The sequence below is a fragment of the Geotrypetes seraphini genome, chromosome 2 (assembly GCF_902459505.1).
Source record: "Geotrypetes seraphini chromosome 2, aGeoSer1.1, whole genome shotgun sequence".
NCBI lineage: Eukaryota > Metazoa > Chordata > Amphibia > Gymnophiona > Dermophiidae > Geotrypetes > Geotrypetes seraphini.
The window spans coordinates 15,342,627-15,363,429 of NC_047085.1; the positions used below are offsets into that span (position 1 = coordinate 15,342,627).

Here is a 20,803-nt window from a genome sequence, read left to right on the forward strand (position 1 = left end):
ATGTACAGACGGAAAGAGACAGAAAGATGGGTAGTTGATTTTCCACATTTTAGATGGCTGCAGACTGAGAAGGAAAGGTAAAGTTTAATAACACGAAATTGCCAATTGACTTGCACCTCAGTTATTATGTATGTTATAACTGTTTTTAAAGGAGACATTACTTAAAAAAAAAAAAAAAATATCAAAAACAATTTTAAATGGACACTGTGGAGAGGAACCCAAAAAAGCAGTAATACCCTGACTGAGCGATCCTCCACGTGCGCAGCTGACAGCTGCTTCAGCATCCCTGCTCTTCAGAGGCTCACTGTAGCTGTTAAAGTGAATGGGAGACTTGTACGGTCTGTGTCTGGAGGATGGGCAGGGGAGGGCTTCAATGGCTGGGAGGGTGTAGATGGGCTGGAGTAAGTCTTAACAGAGATTTTGGCAGTTGGAACCCAAGCACAGTACCGGGTAAAGCTTTGGATTCTTGCCCAGAAATAGCTAAGAAGAAGAAAAAAAAAAAATTTAAATTGAATCAGGTTGGGCAGACTGGATGGACCATTCGGGTCTTTATCTGCCGTCATCTACTATGTTACTATGCTTTGGGAGAACCGGGCTTATGCTGTCAGCGGAACATGTGAAGGATCGCTCAGTCAGGGTAAGTATTACTGCTTTTTTGGGTTCCTCTCCACAGTGTCCCTTTAATGAAGGTTTATTATTTGATATGTACATCTTCTATATTAGTAATTGCAAATTTAGAACCTGCTCGGCCTTTTTTTTTTTTTTATTATTCATCAGCTAGCGTTAGTGTTTGTGAGGCCCCAGACAAATTTTTTTCTTCCAATGCGGCCCAGGGAAACCAAAAGGTTGGACACCCCTGCTCTAAAGTATATCTTAAATGTACTCCTGGTGCTTAGCCCTTTTCAGGAATGCTTTGTGCTAGTAAGAATAAGTGGATCTGAAGCTTTTTCTCCTTTGCTAAGGTCAATATAATAAGACAACAGCAAGTGATATACACCAGGACTATATTTAAGATATACTGTAGAGCAGGGGTGCCCAATATGTCGATCGCGATCGACCGGTAGCTCAGGAAGGCAATGTGAGTCGATTCCCGGGCTCCATGATAGACTCGTATTGCCGTCCTGATCTACCCGGCCTATCAGCCATCCTCTCCCCGACGTCAAAGACGCCGACACCAGGCATCCACTTTAGGCTGATTTTTGTCATTTCGGAGGGGGGGGGGGGTAGCGGCATCAGCAGCATCAGCAGCCTGAAAAATAAATCATCCTGGCCGGGGTCGGTGTCTTCCAGCAGCCTTCCTATCTGGTCCTCTCCCTTCTACCTGCTTCCGGCCACACCCCTTGCTCTGCGGCTCTCTTTGGCAACTCAGCAGCAGTGATCGACACAAGCTTCTGACGTCGGGGCCTACCCTCTGCGAGTCCCGCCTGTTTCAACTTCCTTTTTCCACAAAGGCGGGACTCGTAGAGGGAAGGCCTCGATGTCCGCAGCCTGTCTTGATCACCGCTGTTGACGAGTTGCTGTAGAGAGCCGCGGAGCAGGGGGTGTTGCCGGGTGCAGGTAGAAGGGAGAGGGCCAGATGCAGGACTCATGGGTGAGGGAGGAGAAGAGAGAGAGAAAGAGAGAGGTGAGGGAAACAAAAGGAAATATTTCATACTGGGTGGGCCGGAGTGGAGGGAGAGTGGAAAGATTCTGGCTACAGGGTGCAGTAACAAAGGAAAAGGGGGGAAAGCTGAAAATGGAGATGGTGACACAAAGAAGAGAAAGGGTAAGCAGGACCTACTGAATAAGAATAGAGATACAGAGGGGACATGAAGAGGAGATGAAATAGAGACATAGAAGTAATGCTGAAAAAGTGTGTATGTGTGGGGGAAGAGATAAAGACATTGAAAGGGCAAATGGTGAACATGGGGTAAAGACAAGGACAGAGACAAATGAAGATTCTGAAAAAGTGGTGAGATAGGGATATAGGTGAGATGGATACAAAGAAGGGTGATGCTGGAAAATAGGTGGAAAGGTAATTCTGACAGACACAGAAGGGAAATGCTGAATCAAGGAGAGATGGGGCTCAGGCTGGATGGAATGGGGAGAAATGCCTTGTTGGCCCGGAACTTCCTCTCCTACGTCAGAATTGACGTCAGGGAGCGGAATGCTGGACAGCGCGATGCTTCTGCAGGGAAAGCTTGGGACGGCGGTGGCTTGGGGGCTGTTCTCCGATGGCGGTGGCAGCAAACCAAGTGGCTTGGGGGAGGGCACGGAGAAAGAAAGAAAGGGGGCAGACAGGGAGACAGAAAGAAGGGGGAACAGGGAGACAGAAAGAAGGGGGAACAGGGAGACAGAAAGAAAGGGAAGCAGGGAGACCGAAAGAAAAAGTTGGGGGAGAGAATGAGGTCTGGAGGAGAGGAAATGTACAGGAGGCTGAAAGAAAGGAAGAAAGATTGGATGCACAGTCAGAAGAAGAAAGTGCAACCAGAGAATCATGAAATCACCAAACAGCAAAGGTAGGAAAAATGATTTTATTTTCAATTTAGTGATCAAAATGTGTCTGTTTTGAGAATTTATATCTGCTGTCTATATTTTGCACTATGGCTCCCTTTCACTAAACCGCAATAGTGTTTTTAAGCGCAGGGAGCCTATGAGCATTAAGAGCAGCGCGAGCCATTCAGCGTAACTCCCTGTGCTAAAACCTACTATCATGGTTTAGTAAAAAGGGAGGGGGTGTATTTGTCTATTTTTGTATTTTGTTACTGAAGTGACATTGCATAGAGTCATCTGCCGTGACCTCTTTGAAAAAAACCACAATATGAATAATTAACATTTTCTCTGCCTTTCAGTGTGCTTTGTGTTTTTTTTAAATTTTATTGTTGGTAGATCATTTTGACTTAGTCATTATAAAAGTAGCTCGAAAGCCCATAAAGTGTGGGCACCCCTGCTGTAGAGCTTTATGACACAAGGAAAGTATTTTTGGGTGAACTGATTATTCTTTCTGTGCCTGCATATCTTTTGGGCAAGTCACCTAATCCCCCATGGCCCCAGGTACGTTAGAGAGTGTGAGCCCACCAGGACAGACAGGGAAAATGCTTGAGTACCTGAATCTAAGCCATGTTAGGCTAGAAGAAGTATTTAAATGCTAAAAATACATAAATATGAAAGAAGGAAATGGTACCTACAGAGGCATCAAGATAACAAAGGAAAAGTGCAAGATTAAATGAAGAACCCTGAGAACCAGGTAGCCAGAGTTCAAATCCCTGCTTCAGCCACTGATGCTCCCTCAGGCACAAAGAAATGATAAACCCCTGGGCGAGGAAACGATAACTGGACCTGGACTAACAATTTGCCATCAGCTCCGATTTGTGAAGGGAATCTTGAGTGAAAAGGTCCAATTTTAAGAAAATCTAGAGAAATCAAAGGAATGCAGGTGATACCTTTTTTTATTGCTAACTTAGGGTATTGTTTGATTAGCTTTCTGATCTGAAGAAGAAGGGTTCCCTTCGAAAGCTAATCAAACAATCCACTCGTACGTTAGTCCAATATAAAGGTATCAGTTTATGTATTCAATTTTCTATACTGGTCTCCCAGGGCAGGTCAGAACGATTTACGTGAATTTATTCAGGTACTTGAGCATTTTTCCATCTGTCCTTGTGGGCTCACAATCTCTCTAATGTACCTGGGGTAATGGAGGGATTAAGTGACTTGCCCAAGGTCACAGGGAGCAGTATGGGTTTGAACCCACAACCTCAGGGTGCTGAGGCTGTAGCTTTAACCAGAATCGCCTTTATTTCTTCTCTTTTGTTTTTATTTCTATATCTTTAATATTTTTCACATATAAACAATGCATTGGACGGTTCGTGTTTTCATCTCACTTACCCAGGTGCAGACACACAGCTGCGGCCAGCAGGGAAACCAGTAAGATCCTCATCTTCAGTTGATGCCTCCAGACTAGAGAGTGTCGGATACACCAGGAGTGTTATATAACCTCTTGATAAATGCTTTCTATGGCTGCTCTCCAAAAGGAAATCCAACTGCTCAGGGCCTCTGTACCACATCACCTTCTTTATTCTGAAAGGGGTTAGAGGAGCATTATGAGGCCTCCAGGGAGGGTTTTCAACTACACCTGGAATTCTATCTAAATTTCTGTGATATACAGTACTCCCCCGCGAACTTGCGGGTTAGAGTTCGCGGCCCCAGTCGTTCATAGTTTTTTCCTCAGCAATTTGTACTTAGAAAAATATCATTACATGTTTTAGATGATAATGGAATATATGGGAGGGGGGATGGGAAAGGGGTGTGATGGGGATAAGAATTTATGAAATGTATCAATGATTGTTTTTAAGTGATGTATTTATTATTATTGTGAATGAATATATTTTAACACTTAATGTAATGTTGAAAATGAATAAAGAAGGTTAAAAAAAAAAAAGAAAAATATCCTCCATCCACGACCTGGGACCCCACTGTGCGCATCCTCCGGCCCTGCGACATCACCGATCCGCTCTGCCTGACCTGCGATCCCCGGTCAGAGCTACAAGCGCCACCACCCGCATTGGCACTCGCAACAGCCACTGCTACCGCCCCTGCAGCCCTCTCCCACCTCCAATCCCCACTCCTCTTCCGCATCCAATAATCGCAATTTTTCGCAATTCACGGTCACTTCAGCAACGTACCACCGCGAGTTTTGGGGAAGTACTGTATTATCAGGTGTTTCTCGAATTTGGAGGGTAACTGGAGAACCTCCCTGTGCTAAGGGGAAACTGATGTCTTGGGGTTACTCTTCTGCAGAGAGGAAGATTCAGCTTTGACTTTTCTCAGAAAGGTAGGCGTAGCCTAGAGAATGGAACCAGGAAGACAAACATTCAATCCGGCTTCTTCATCTGTCATCCTTATGACCTTGGGCAAGTCACGTCACCCACCACTGCCTCTGGTAAAACTTAGATTGTAAGTCTGCCTTGCTAAGTAAATAACACATATACCTGCTTGTAACATGAGTTCAGATCTTTGAAAGGAGAACAATTTTTATTAAAAATTTAAATTATCTTTCCATGTGTGCTGTCTGTAAAACCTGGACTTGCTCAACCTGTTCCTTCTTGCATGGAATTTTCAAGGGGTCAATTTTCAATAGACCACCTCAGTGCAAAGTCCATAGGGTTAAAGTTAAAAATTCATAGGCAGATTTGAAAGTACAGTTCTACGCATGTGCTTTAATTGTCCAACCTAACTAAGGCCCGGAATATCCTTTGTTAATGTGTGAACTTCACATGTACTTAATGCTTATGGAGGGAGGGAAAGGGGGCAATTTTCAGTCCGTCCATTTGACCTCAGTAAATGGATTTGAACTTGGAGGCGGAGAGAGTTTGTGAGCACTGATGGAGATGGTAGCTTTTCTGTGAAGCTCCATCTGCACCTCTTGAGAAATACCCTGAAGATATAAGATACATGACACTGATAACATCTGTTTCTGGTATCAAATGTGAGCAGCAGAGCATATTTGATATGATGTCAAGTGCGGACATACCTGGTTCCTGGAAAATGTCTAAACCAGTATCTCGCAAACTTTTGGACCAGCGGCATGGAGGCCCATCTGGCCGCAACCCTGAACCTGTCACGTGGTGGGGGGGGGGGGATTCTGGAGGAGTGGAGGTGCGGGAAGATGAAGAGAGATGCTGGCAAGGAGAGTTGTCGGTGCCGGCTGATGGCCTACACAGGATGGATGTGTCTCTCGCCACAAGAGTCACGTCCTATATGCAGTCAGCCAGTGCTGGTGCCTCTCTTCCTTACTGGTGTCTCATCAGGGCACACCTGAAATCTGCTGCGGAACACAGTTTGTGATACTCTGGTCTAATCAATCAAAAGTCAGAATCAAAGAAATAGGAAAGCATTTCCCGACTTTTGACCACAGTCGCATACGAGGCAGGATTAACCCTTTGTTGAACTCTAGGCAAACAAGTGTATTGGGCCTCCATCGTAATTATAAATCTATTCAAATTCCATAAAAGAGGATCCATGTGCTTTTGACTGTCGAAAAATATTTAATAAAACTGAGAGATCCAATTAGGAAAGAAAAACTCAAGAATTGATATAGACAAACTTTCTTCATTATATATAAAAGAGTATACTGTGAATTATCACCCTGCCACCACAACAATGGCTATGAGTTAAAAACAAAACAAATGTTTTTATACTGTGTGAGCCAGGTCCTCAGTATACACAACTTACCAGACAGGACAAGTCTGTTCTCAAAAGTTATGAGCTGTGTTAACCCAAAAGGGTCTAATAAGCATGTAACATCAGTGGACCTGGTCAGCTCAGTGTAATAAATAGTGAAATTCACACTGTGAAATCAAAAATCAATCATGTATAAAGTGAAATACATCCCAGTATACTCTGACTGCAATGAGAACGCTGGTGTTGAAGATCAAACTAGAGATTCAACTGTCCAACCAATAGATTTCCCAAGATGGAAATTAGTTCATTAGATGAAAAGTAACCCAACAATCAACCAAAAAGGAGGGTTACTTATCTCCAAGGGCTATCGGCAAGTTCGTCTGTCATTCATCAATGCCAAAGTGCCATTTTCAACTTGAGCTTCAGCCTGATCCCCTTGATTTTCTGCTCCTTTTCGCTTACTTGGCCTGATTATCTCAGGGTTCTGCTCCCGAGGAAGGAGGTTCATACCTCCGAAATGGACTTCTGTAGAGCATTGATGAATCATACAGCAAAACTGAAAAGGAAGAACTTGTAATGTGAACTTCACTTCAATATGTAAACTTTCAACCAGAGAGGTGCTCAGAACCTTGAAAAACAAGGTGGAATAAATGCTAACTGGGGACAAGCCCCTATAAGCATTTCAGTGTTCTATCATTGCATCCTCTCCCGTGATAGAAAGAAATATGGTGAAAAATATTTTGCAAAAAAGACTTGCATAGGTGCTTCGGGAAGCTGTCTCACTCCAGCGGGCTCTAACGCGTTTCTTCATAGGGGTGGGAACAAACAAGCAGTACTATGGAAACGTGAACAAGCGTGATTTTCCATTGGCAGACTGTCAGCCCGGCAGGTTTGAATAGAGAAGTGGAGTGGTGGGCGTTCCTCCACTAAGATTGACAGGTGTACCTGTATATGTTGTGGGAGTTCAGGAGGAAGTTACCTTACCGGGAAGTGATGTAAGCGAGGGTGACGAGGAAGGTACCACCGGCAGCGATGAGAAGTTCAGTGAGTGTTATGTGTATACACTTGTTATAACAATGCATTATTGAAAGCATTCTCTTGTATTGGCAGGAAGAAGTTTTCACTCAGTTCCAGCTCGTTTGCCGGCTCTCTGAAGAAGCCTTTGGCGAACCGCGTTAGAGCCCGCTGGAGTGAGACAGCTTCCCGAAGCACCTATGCAAGTTAAGTTCACATTTGAAAAGCGTTGAAGTTATTATTTTTTCACATGATTGATTTGGGACATTAGTTTAGTCTTTTTTGCAAAATATTTTTCACCATATTTCTTTCTATCACGGGAGAGGATGCAATGATAGAACACTGAAATGCTTATAGGGGCTTGTCCCCAGTTAGCATCTATTCCACCTTGTTTTTCAAGGTTCTGAGCACCTCTCTGGTTGAACGTTTACACATTGAAGTGAAGTTCACATTACAAGTTCTTCCTTTTCAGTTTTGCTGTATGGTTCTGCTTTTTTGGGAGATGTAGTTTAGAATTTGACCCAGTAGTTTTTATTGAGCATTGATGAATGACAGATGAACTTGCCGATAGCCCTTGGAGATAAGTAACCGTCCTTTTTGGTTGATTGTTGGGTTACTTTTCATCTAATGAACTAATTTCCATCTTGGGAAATCTATTGGTTGGACAGTTGAATCTCTAGTTTGATCAACACCAGCGTTCTCATTGCAGTCAGTCAGTCAGTCACTTTATACACGATTGATTTTTGATTTCACAGTGTGAATTTCACTATTTATTACACTGAGCTGGCCAGGTCCAGGGATATTACATGCTTATTAGACCCTTTTGGGTTAACACAGCTCACCACTTTTGAGAACAGGCTTGTCCTGTCTGGTAAGTTGTGTATACTGAGGACCTGGCTCACACAGTATAAAAACATTTGTTTTGTTTTTAATACATAGCCATTGTTGTGGTGGCAGGGTGATAATTCCCAGTATACTCTCTTATATATAAGGAAAAATCTTTGTCTGTATCAATTCTTGTAGATTATTGACAGAGGAGGAAGCAGAGCTGTTTCCTGACTCCTCCTGTTGACAGGAGAACAATAAACCCTTCTATCCCCTGGCTCTTCTTTCTGCCCACAAGTGGCTGACCAGCTGGCAAGGCTTGAGTATTCCTGGCTTTCTCACTACTTCAGCAGCATGGTGGGGACGTCAGCAGAGAATCTCCATTTGGCAAGGATTGAGTATTCCCGCCAGTAAAGGTATGATGTGGCAGGGGTGGGGGGCTTTGCCTAATACTGGTTCTTTGTCTGCTGTCAACAAATATTTATACTTTACTAGCTGATCACCCAGATATTTATTTATTCTATTAGACAGTAAAAGGAATCATGGACATCTTCATTTTTAGCAGCATGAATGGCCCTCTCTATGGCTCTTTAAATGGCATCGGGAGTGTCAGTATTCATCTCATCGAGCCCAAAAACTATGGGTTAGACACTAATATCTGTCATTTTTGATTAATTTTACATGTCACCCCATCCCCATCCCACAGTATTTTTCCCCAGATAGTAAGTCATATGTATACCAAGTTTGGTTGAAACCTGTCCATGCGTTTCAGAGTTATGCTGGAACATACACACACAGAAACATCCAATTTTATATAGATAGATTCAGTTATCAAACTGCAGGCTTCAAGGGCTACAGACTGGTCTGGCATATAAGAACATAAGAATAGCCTTACTGAGCCAGACCAATGGTCCATCAAGCCCGGTAGCCCGTTCTCATGGTGGCCAATCCAGATCACCAGTACCTGGCCAAAAACCAAGGAATAGCAATATTGCATGCTACACCCTGAGACAATTATGACTAATCAGACCTTACTTTCACCAATACCACTTTGCCTTAATCGTACAACTGATGGTCCTACACAACTGGTCTACTGTAACTCCATCTACATAGGAATCAACCCTGCTCTAATTCACAAACTGCAATTCATCCAAAACACTATCGTAAGACTTATCTTCAACCTGAGAAAATACGACTCAGTCACAACAAATGCACTGGCTACCCAACCCATCATGAATAACATTCAAAATATCTTGCATCATTCACTGCATATTTTATGGAAACTGCGGCCCACTCATCCAGCTCTTCTCAATAGCATGGCCTACTTCCCGCAGTACCCTCAACCGGATGCTACTAAATCTCCCATTCACTAAAGATCTTCACTATAAACGAGTTTTCCACTCCATGCTTACCTTTCTAGGAGTCAAAACTTGGAATGGCCTTACAGAAAAAACCAGAACTGAACCTTGCCACATCATCTTCCGAAGAAAACTGAAAACCCATCTGTTCGATACTTAATTTCCTTTAGCCTCTCCTCTCTCCCTTTCCCTTCCCTCCCTTCCTCCACTCTCCCCTTCCTCTTCCTCCTCTCTCTCCTTCCCCTCTTACCTCTCTTTACAGTCGCCTTGAACCTGTATACGTATGAGCGACACACAAGTAGAAGATTAGATTAGGTGTCACCAGGAAGGGGAAATTCCACCTTAGGCTTCTCCCAGTGCATCCCAGGATACATCGGGAAGGGGAATGTCCGTCATTTTGAAGAGGTGGGTCTATTGGCAGGAGGCAGTGGGCATCCTTCCTGCTGATCCTACAGGGGGAGTGGGAGGGGTCCTGGCACAGGAGTACTAGCATGATCTTTTCATTTTTTTCTTTTAATTGACGTAGATTTGTGCATGTGTAACACACACATCTGAGCCCTAAAAAAATAGCTGCTCTTCTTGCCCCAATAGTTGAGCAGCAGGGGAAGCCCCAATGCCACTGGCAACTTCAGGGAGTCTTGTGGCTCAGCTGATTGAGGCAGGGAGAGCAATTTGACAGGAGGGAGGAGATGTGCCTAGCGATTGCTCTTCTAAATGCCAGGCACAGATCTTTCATCTTTTTTTTTACTGGGAGATTCTCCGCATAAAAATTCTTATCTTCTTGTGACTTCCTTACCCTTATACCTTCATTCTGAAATGTCCTTCCTGAAATTCAAAACGTTGCTAAAAGCCCATTTCTGTTACTGTCTCTTTAAAAGTCTGACCCCTACGCCTCTCATACTCACTTCCTTTTTAGCGTTTAAGCAACTGCTCAGTGGCGTACCTAGGGTATGTGGCACCCGGGGCCCATCATTTTTGACACCCCCCCATGTAAAAAAATATTTTTTGTAATAACCATCTAATATAATAAAATGCTAGGTCGCGCATGCGCACTCCCATCTGCCTGCGTTCGTTTTCCGTGAGATGTAGGGCATCTTAGGTAGGAGCTGCCGATGCCTCCACAAGCCCGGACCGCAGCCAGCCGCTGATCTCCGTTCCTCCAGCGGGCGAGCAGCCGGGCGGGGGGGTGTCTCAGAGGAGAGGGATCGCGGCCGCTCAGCGCCCCCACCGAAGAGCCCAGCAACTTTCCGCCCCGGATCGGGACCCGAGTCCTTTGCCGCCCCCCCTTCCCTTCCCGCGGATCCGACTACCTTGGTGATTCAAGCAGCGTGTGCAGCAGTCTTCACACGCTGCTTCGGGCCCTTCTACTGCCCTGATTTGCTCTGCCGCATCTCTGATGATGTCATCAGTGACGTGCCAGAGTAAATCAGGCCAGTAGAAGGACACGAAGCAGCATGTGAAGACTGCTGCACATGCTGGAATCGCCAGGTTCGTAGTCTGTACCGTGGGAAGGGAAAGGGGGGTAGAGGAAACGCTAATGCTGCTGCAGGGAACTGATGTGGGGGGAGGGAAATGGAGGGGGAGGGAATGCTGCTTTGGACTGACAGACAGAGGGAGGAAGGGAGACAGAAAGAAAAGAAGAAAGACACAGGGGCAGGGAGATACACAGAAAGACAAAGGGGGCCAGGGACAGAGACAGAAAGAAAGAAAGACAGCGGGAGTCACGTCAGGAGGGATGCGGGATGCGGCAGAGGGAACTTTTCCAATGGGTGCAACTGGGTGGCTGTTGGGAACCTCTGATCAGGGGCAGAGCAAGGTAAGTGTATCATAGGGATAAGAAGGAGGGGGGGAGGGAGAAAAAGGAAGGGACGCCTACTGCTGGACAGGGGGAGAAGGAAAGAGGTGCTGATGGACAGGGTGGAGGTAAAACAAAGGGAGAAGGGCTGCTGCTGCATAAGGAGAGCAGTGAAGGGGTGGTGGTGGACACAGTGGAGGTAAAAGGAAGGGAGAATGGACAGGGGGAGCAGGCAAGGGGTGGTGATGGACAGCCAAGGAAAAAGAAAGAAAGAAAGCGGCTAAGGAGAGAGAGATAAATAAATAAATAAAGACAGACACACACATATATTCTAGCACCCGTTAATGTAACGGGCTATAAGACTAGTGAAAAATAAATGGTCATAATAGAAACAGGCAGTGAAAATTTTCTTTTATTGAACCTCATATATGTAACCATTATTCCAAACATAACATAAATTATGTCTGAATTGTCATGACATCAGAAGTACATATGGAGTAGTTGCAGGTGATGCTTGGGACAGTTCTTATTGTGTTAGTTCGGTTTTATGTGTTTTTTGAATAGAAGGGTTTTTATTTCTTTTTTGAAGGTTTTGTAGTTTGTGGTCGAGGTCAATAGGTTGTAGAGGTGGGGGTCGAGTGTTAGGAGGTTGTCGAACAGTTTTTTTTCTTTTGACGTTTTTGGTTGGAGGGTGTGTGAATGGTGCGTGAGTTCTCCTATGTCTGGTTGAGGTGAATTTAATTATTTAGCTGAAGAAATTAGTAAACCCCCCCATTCCACACACATTAATTCTCTTCCGTTTTTGTTCCCATTCTAAAAAACAGATAAGTTCCCAGAAAAAAAAATACATTAAAATAAGAAGTGAAAACAAAGGCCCCTACAGATGAGAACATAACATAAGAACATAAGAACATAAGAACATAAGCAGTGCCTCCGCCGGGTCAGACCACAGGTCCATCTCGCCCAGCAGTCCGCTCCCGCGGCGGCCCAAAACAGGTCCAGACCTGTCTGAATCATCAGAAGGGGCTCCCTTGCCACCTTGGTTTCCCATTTAAGTCCTGCCTTCCTATCGAAGTCCTAGCCCTCCGGTCTTGCACATGCACGACCAGGTTAGTTTATACTCATTTCCTGATTAACTTCCTATACTTGTGTTACATCCCAGCTCCTCCCTCAGTATCCCACGATCCCTTTATCCCTCAGGAATCCATCCAATCTCTGTTTGAATCCTTGTACCGTATTCTGCCTGATCACTTCCTCCGGTAGCGCATTCCAAGTGTCCACGACCCTTTGGGTGAAGAAAAACTTCCTTGCATTCGTTTTGAACCTATCTCCCTTCAGTTTCTCCGAGTGCCCCCTCGTACCTGTTGTCCCCTTCAGCCTGAAGAATCTGTCCCTATCCACCCTCTCTATGCCCCTCATGATCTTGAAGGTCTCTATCATATCACCCCTGAGCCTCCTTTTTTCCAGAGAGAAGAGCCCCAGCCTATCCAACCTCTCAGCATATGGGTAGTGTTCCAGCCCTCTTACCAGTTTTGTTGCTCTCCTTTGGACTCTCTCAAGTACCTCCATGTCTTTCTTGAGGTACGGCGACCAATATTGAACGCAGTATTCCAGATGCGGACGCACCATCGCTCGATACAGTGGCATGATGACTTCCCGCGTCCTGGTAGTTATGCCCCTCTTTATGATGCCCAGCATCCTGTTGGCTTTTTTTGAGGCCGCTGCACACTGTGCAGATGGCTTCAGTGATGCATCCACCAGCACACCCAAGTCTCTCTCAAGATTGCTTTCTCCCAACAATGCCCCCCCCAATTTGTAGTTGAACAACGGGTTCTTTTTCCCTATATGCATGACCTTGCATTTTTCTACGTTAAAGCGCATTTGCCATTTGTTTGCCCAGTCTTCCAGCTTGTCTAGGTCCCTTTGCAGGTCCTCACACTCCTCCCTGGAGTTAACTCTGCCGCACAGTTTCGTATCGTCTGCAAATTTTATAACCTCGCACTTTGCCTCCTTTTCCAGGTCATAAGAATAGCCTAACTGGGTCAGACCAATGGTCCATCATGCCCAGTAGCCCATTCTCATGGTAACCAATCCAGGTCATTAGTACCTGGTCAAAACCCAAAGAGTAGCAACATTTCATGCCACCGATCCAGGGCAAGCAGACACTTCCCCCATGTCTTAATAACAGACTATGGACTTTTCCTCCGGGAATTTGTCCAAACCTTTCTTAAAATCAGCAACACTATCTGCTTTTACCATAACTTCTGGCCACTACATTTTTAAGCTTAGATCTTTCCTTCCAAACAGAGACCTTGCTAGATGTCAAATACAGAAAGAACAAGATAACTTCACAAGGACTTAGCTGTGCAGGAAATGTGAATCTCCTCATACACCCACCATATAGTGCAAAAATGTGCAAAGGTCTGTTTTTTTCTTTCGATCACTACATAGCCTAATGCCACACAAGCAGCGCTGTTACAAACATATTATGAAAGTCAATGCTAAGATTAACAAAGTTTCCTTCCTTGGACCACAAGGAGATACTGACAAATCACTAGAAGAGATCCCAAAACAACTACCCAGGCACAACACCCAAAGACCCACTCAGTGTGTGAACCAGTTGAGTGGAGTGGACTAACTGGGGGGTGGAAATGGGCCCGAAGTTTGCTCAGCAGAATTTCCCAGATCACCTCTTCCTCTCAACACATTGACACGCTGCCACCACCACTACCATTAGGAACACCTCACCGGGTAGGCCAGCAATGCTTATAAACTTTATAAAACACACTAGCTGATGCCCCGGCGTTGCACGGGTATTTAATTATAGCAATAACACTGTAAATGGATTCAAATAAAGATACTTTATAGTGGTGAATGAAATTATTTTTTTACAGCTTAATAAAAAATACAATATTCAAATTATAATGTGAAATATTTGACAAAATGAATACAATACAACTAACGCAAAACGTGATTATAAACAACAATTTTAGTTTCACCTCTTGGAGCAAGAACATATAAATTCTTGGGTGAACCCACCCTTGAGCAAGCAACATAGAGTTGTGGGCTGCGAGACCCCCAGAACATATCACCCCAGGTAGTGAGGGATCTGCATACCAAGTTTCGTTCAAATCGGTCAAGCCGTTTTTGAATTACTGTGAGAATGGCAGCTTTTACATTTTTTCCATTGACATGAATGGTTGAAATCTGATTTTCTGTTTGTAGCTCCGCCCACGTGTGCAGGTGGGCCGCGAGACCCCCAGAACATATCACCCCAGGTAGTGAGGGATCTGCACACCAAGTTTCGTTCAAATCGGTCAAGCCGTTTTTGAATTACTGTGAGAATGGCAGCTTTTTACATTTTTTCCATTGACATGAATGGATGAAATCTGATTTTCTGTTTGTAGCTCCGCCCACGTGTGCAGGTGGGCCGTGAGACCCCCAGAACATATCACCCCAGGTAGTGAGGGATCTGCATACCAAGTTTCGTTCAAATCGGTCAAGCCGTTTTTGAATTACTGTGAGAATGGCAGCTTTTTACATTTTTTCCATTGACATGAATGGGTGAAATCTGATTTTCTGTTTGTAGCTCCGCCCACATGTGCAGGAGGGCTGCGAGACCCCCAGAACATATCACCCCAGGTAGTGAGGGATCTGCATACCAAGTTTCGTTCAAATCGGTCCCACAGCTTTTTACATTTTTTCCATTGACATGAATGGGTGAAATCCGATTTTCTGCTTGTAGCTCGGCCAACGTGTGCAGGTGGGCCGCAAGACCCCCAGAACATATCACCCCCAGGTAGTGAGGGATCTGCATATCAAGTTTCGTTCAAATCGGTCAAGCCGTTTTTGAATTACTGTGAGAATGGCATCTTTTTACATTTTTCCCATTGACATGAATGGGTGAAATGTGATTTTCTGTTTGTAGCTCCGTCCACGTGTGCAGGTGGGCCGCGAGACCCCCAGAACATATCACCCCAGGTAGTGAGGGATCTGCATACCAAGTTTCGTTCAAATCGGTCAAGCCGTTTTTGCGTGATCGCGGCACATACACACACACATACATACCTCCGATTTTATATATATAGATGAATGTGCCAAACATGTTGGGTTGTGACTAAACACCCCTGCCTTAGAAAAATATATAAAAAACACCTCATCCTTAAAGATTGCATCTCAGTTAAATTCTTTATCAAACAGCTTAGTTGGTCCTTTAAGCTGCTTTCCTCTGACTTCTGGACTTTTGTCGCAGCTTGGCTTTGCCTAGTCTCTATTCAACTTTAAAGTTTATTCAAATTTTCATATACCACTCATCAAATGTAAGAGCGGTTTACATTAAAAATAAGTAAATATATAAAAATTCTAATACAAGGATTTCCAAATAGACAATCAACAAGATATATTAGCAATATGGGTGAAAAATATAATATATTAATAGTAAAGAAGGTAAAACACAAAAGAAGGGTAAAAATTTAAAATAATCCAATCTTTGTTAAGTTTTAGTTAAAATAATATTGTTCTTATTTTAGTGGTAGGAAAATGTATATTGGCAAAGGAAGTCTCTTATTCTTATATATCATATGCGTCTTTGAACAAAAAGTGGTAAGAGCGGAGCTGGTTTTAAGAAAGGTTTGGACAATTTCCTGGAAGAAAAGTCCATAGTATGTTATTGAGAAAGACATGGGAGAGGCCACTGCTTGCCCTGGATCGGTAGCATGGAATGTTGCTACTCTCTGGGGATTCTAGAATCTTTTTACTCTATGGGATTCCGGAATCTTGGTATCCCTTGGGGTTCTGTATGAAATGTTGCTATTCTTTGGGTTTGGCCAGGTACTAGTGACCTGGATTGACCACCGTGAGAACGGGCTACTGGGCTTGATGGACCATTGGTCTGGGACTTCTTGTTGACACTTGAATGTGATGGCAACATGAGCTGAGAGCTCCCACTTCCAACTGCAGATCATCGACCTAATTCTTTTTTTTTTTTTGCATAGTTTTGTATTGCATTATCTTCATTAAAAGGCTAAAAAAAAAGGCAAATCAGATCCTCAAGCAGCTAACAAATGGCTGAAATTGGCTCCTTCTTTACCAGAGAAGTTGGGCAGAAGTAAAGAGGCGGATGATGACCCCATTTTGACTCAAATGAAAAGCATTAAAGCTATGATGAAAAATCATCTAGATATCTCTCAAGACATGAGAAAGGGGCTTGAGTCTATTCACTCTGAGATCGATGCCAAACACCAGCACTTTGAACAGCTTAATCTCCGTCTTTCTGCAGTGGAAACTGAAATACCGGCTGTTCGTGCCAATTCCACCGCCATTCAGAAACTCATGGCCGACATAGAAGACATGGGAAATCAATCTAGAAGCAATATTCGTATTTTGGGAATGCCTGAAGGCACTGAGGGTGCCAATATTATGATTTTTATATCATCCTGGCTACCAAAGTTTCTTGATCTTGAGTTCTCTCCTGCTCTCGAGCTGGAACGTGCTCACTGTACACCCTCCAAACTCATTCCGGGTAACAAGCATCCCAGACCCATTGTGGAAAAGCTTCTTCGATTCCCGGAAGCCCTCTAGATCAGTGTTTTTCAACCTTTTTACACCTATGGACCGGTAAAAATAAAAAAATTATTCTGTGCACCGGCATCGGTCTGTGGACCGGCGGTTGAAGAACACTGGACTAAGTCGTGGGCCAGACCCCGCCCATCTCTACCCAATGTCCACCATAGACCCCGCCCCCATAATAGTACTAATTGCACCTTGCACATCCCTTGCCTCATCTGGAAGCCTTCCCTCTGATGTTGCAACGTCGGAGAGAAGGCTTCCGGTTCAGGTGCAGGATGCCTATAGAAGCCACTGCCCATGGCTTTGTGCACTGAATCAGTTAGGAAGAGGGAGCTGGCTCGAAAATAATGCCGCATCGATCGCACCGTGGACCGGCGGTTGAAGAACATTGTTTTGGGCCTGATGCACGTGCTTGCCCTGTGGACTGGCAGGAAATTTCTATGGACCGGCACTGGTCCATGGACCGGTGGTTGAAGAACACTGCTCTAGATCCTCACTGTTGCCAAAGAAAAAGCCTCCATGTTACATCAGGGTCACAAGATACTCATTATTCCTGATCTGGCACCTTCCACCGCTACAAAGAGAAAATCCTTTCTAGCTCTCCGACAAGACCTGGGGGCTCAATATGAACTTTTCTACCCGGCATGCTTCAAAGTTACTTATTGAAATAATACTGACAACTATTCTGATCCCGAGCTACTGAGACCTTGAGGTAACTTTTTGCCAGTTTTCTCTCTATTTTTGTTCTTCAGTGACTTTGCTTTGCCGAGTGTCTCCTCTGCGGCAGAGATAACATGGCAACTGATGTTTTTTCAAGATTTCTACTTTGCGACAACCATGTTTTTTTTCTTTTAATTTTTATTTGAATTTTCACATCAATTCACTAGAATAATCTTGCTCCATGCAACACAGGAAAGAAACAACTTTTTACCAATTAACCAAAAATCAAATACAGAAATATAACTTATCCCTTTCTTAGACCACAGTTATGGGGGGGTGGAAATCCTTTATAAAGGAGATATTAACGTAGTAATAAGTTCAAAAGAAAAGGCTTAGTGTGAAACCGGTTACTATCTAGCTAATAGTCCATTCCTTAATCAGTCCTTGATGATCTTTTTGACTTTCAGAAACTCCCTCAAGTGATCTGGAGAAAAACAAGTATACTTAATTCCCAAGTACCTCACCAAACATTTGCAGGGATAAGCTAAAAGAAACGTAGCCCCCAATTTAAGAATCTCTTTACGCAGAGAAAGGAAGTCTTTTCTTCGCTCTTGAGTGATTTTAGAGACATCTGGGTACATCCAAATCCGTTGTTCTCCAAATATTTTTTGATAATTCTTAAAGTATAGTCTTAATACCATATTTAAGTCATGCTCAAACACAAAAAATATTAGAAGAGTAGCTCTCTCAGTATCTACATTCAAAGTTTGTTCCAAAAGAACAGTCACATTCCCAAAATCAATCTGGTTCTCTCCTTCAATTTGCTTGTCCATCTCTTTTTGAGGCATCTTTTTATTCGGAAGGTAATAAATCTTGTTTACTGGAGGAATATTGTCAGAGGAAATATTCAAATTTTCAATCAAATATCTTTTCAAAAATTCTATAGGTGGAGTTCCAGGGGAAAATGGAAAATTCAAAATGCGAAGATTCAATCTCCGATTATAATTTTCAATTTTTTCTAATTTTCTGTGTATAAAGGAATTGTCTTTAATAGCTGCATTTTTAAATGTTTGCAATTGCTTTATATCATCCTACATTTGTTTAGTTTGGGTTAAGAATTCCAATTTCACTGAGTCAACAATTTTAGTGAGATTATCCAACTTGGTATTAATGTTTTGCCCATCAAGGTCTCCAGCCGCTGAAGGAGTGACCAAATGTCTCCCAAGGATGCCTCCATAGGAGCGGGACGAGTTCTCACTCTCTCTGTAGTTGTCGAAATCTTCAGCTGACCTACCATTACTGGCTCAGTGCCCTCGCCAGGAAGCCCCGTAGAATCCCTTCCGGGATCATAGTCCTCCTGCAACTGAGCCCCAGCAGAGGTTGGACACGCAGGATTGGATGGAGCCAGAGGGGATAAAGATGTTACAAATCCCGTTAGGGGAAGAGGTTCTCCTACATCTTCCCCTGATATCAGGTCACTTCCTCTAGCGTGTTGAGCAACCAAGGGCAGAACTGCGAAGAAGCGATTGACAGTTTGCTAAATAGGCGTTGAAGATAGGGCCGGCGAAGAAATGGCCCTTATCACCCCCTTCCTTTTTGAATGTGGCATAGCAAAAAAGCTAAAAGAGGTAAAACATGTGTGGAAGACACCAGCTTTCATCAGTTCTAGCTCAGCTTCTCACTAGCGGTTCTCACATTGCCACCATCTTGCCACCCCTCCCTCTCTGTTTTTTCTAATGGTTATGCTTCTTTTCCACTCGTTGGTATTGCTAGTATTTTTCTACATGTGCTTCTGATTCAGATTTCTTTTTCATCTATGTTGGTTCTACTCGCAAGTCTATATAACAACTTATTCCCTCTTGACTTATGCGAATCATCATTGCTTATTATACATATCTGACTCTTACTGATATTTACTGCATTTTAATCTCTCCCAAACTGATGCCCTCTAACAATTGCTAGTCCCTCTAACAATTGGAGTTTATGCCGTTGGAACAGATGTAATATCAGTAGTTCTGTCCCTGCTGTCCTACTTTGCTCTTTGTCGCTTTACTAATATTATTACTTAGGACCCCTTCAGAAAACTGATATATTCTGCTCTTTGCTGTATAGTGACTTTTTTCAGATATTTCCCCTCAGTTTACCATCTCATGAACTGTCTTCTCACATTAGGGCTTTTGTCCCAGCTGTATTTATTGTACTTAATTACTTCTTAATTACCTCTCATTCCCTTAATGCCAACCGTTGCCAGAATAAACTATTCTAATTCTTTATTAACCCACAACCGTTTTGCTCTACCAGTCCTGTTTTAACAGGCACTATTTCCTGCTTGTCTTTTTATTGCTTTTTCAGAGTAACGGCTGCGAATCTCCCCGACTAGTAGATTTCTTTGTAGACTCTCATTTTGGCCATTATATGTCTCTCAGATTTCTTCTCTCTCCTTATCGGGTGGGCAATGCTGGGTCTATATTTTTCTTGAAATATGCCTAATCCCTTGGCTTTCGCATATTTACAACTTACCAAATATTAAACTTTATGGCTATGGCTTACCGATGCTTCTTCAACCTACTGCTCATTGTCTCTTAATGTTCTTACTTTCACTGATCTTCTTACTAAACAACTTATTCTCCTATTTACTGTTTAGCGAGGTCTCAGATATTTTCTCTCAAACTTATATCTCATATATCAGTGGTCTCAAACTCAAACCCTTTACAGGGGCACATTTTGGATTTGTAGGTATTTGGAGAGCCTCAGAAAAAAATAGTTAATGTCATTCAAGAAATGACTATTTTGCATGAGGTAAAACTTTTTATAGTTTATAAATCTTTCCTTTTGGCTAAGTCTTAATAATAATATTGTCATTTATAGCTAAAGAGACATATGATCAAAAAACTGTTTTATTTTACTTTTGTGATTATGATAAACATAGCGAGGGCCTCAAAATAGTACCTGGCGGGACGCATGTGGTCCTCAGACCGTGAGTTTGAGACCACAGCACTAGATGAATCTTACTCCCGCCATTTCTCTTTCCCACCAACGCAACTAATCTGTATACACAACTTATACCTAATTGTAGTTTTGGGTTTTTCTTTTTCTTTTTATATTATCCACAGCCGTTTTTCAGATATGTAACAAACATGTTCTTCTAACTGTTGCTTAGCAATTTTTATGATGTTTCTTCTCACATCTATAATCTCATAAACGGTGCATGTTCCCGCCCTCTCTCTCTCCTGCAAAGGCAGCTATCTTTAATGCATGTTATAAACTTAATTGTTTTTTTCACTTTTCTCATGATAATTGTAGCCTCCTCTCAGGATAATCTCATGCCCTATACAAAAATACTACTTTCCTTGTCCTGCTAATACAAGGTAATATCTTCGCTTCTTAACTTAATGAATGTGGCTTGTCATGTATATATTAACGA

At 43.2% G+C, this 20,803-nt stretch overlaps 2 protein-coding genes across 2 annotated transcripts in view; one reads left to right on the top strand and one right to left on the bottom strand.

The window, feature by feature from the left end:
* Nucleotides 1-3,997, bottom strand: part of LOC117353453 (lymphocyte antigen 6E-like) — a 31,702-nt gene extending 27,705 nt beyond the window's left edge. The window contains exon 1 of the mRNA XM_033929394.1: nt 3,865-3,997. Within this exon, the coding sequence (XP_033785285.1) occupies nt 3,865-3,916 (52 nt within the window). The 5' untranslated portion in view covers nt 3,917-3,997. The remainder of the gene's footprint in view (nt 1-3,864) is intronic.
* A 4,300-nt stretch (nt 3,998-8,297) lies between these two features.
* LOC117355354 (secreted Ly-6/uPAR-related protein 1-like) overlaps nt 8,298-20,803 on the top strand; it is a 201,693-nt gene continuing 189,187 nt past the window's right edge. The window contains exon 1 of the transcript XR_004538346.1: nt 8,298-8,414. The gene's annotated coding sequence lies outside the window, so the exon portion shown is untranslated. The remainder of the gene's footprint in view (nt 8,415-20,803) is intronic.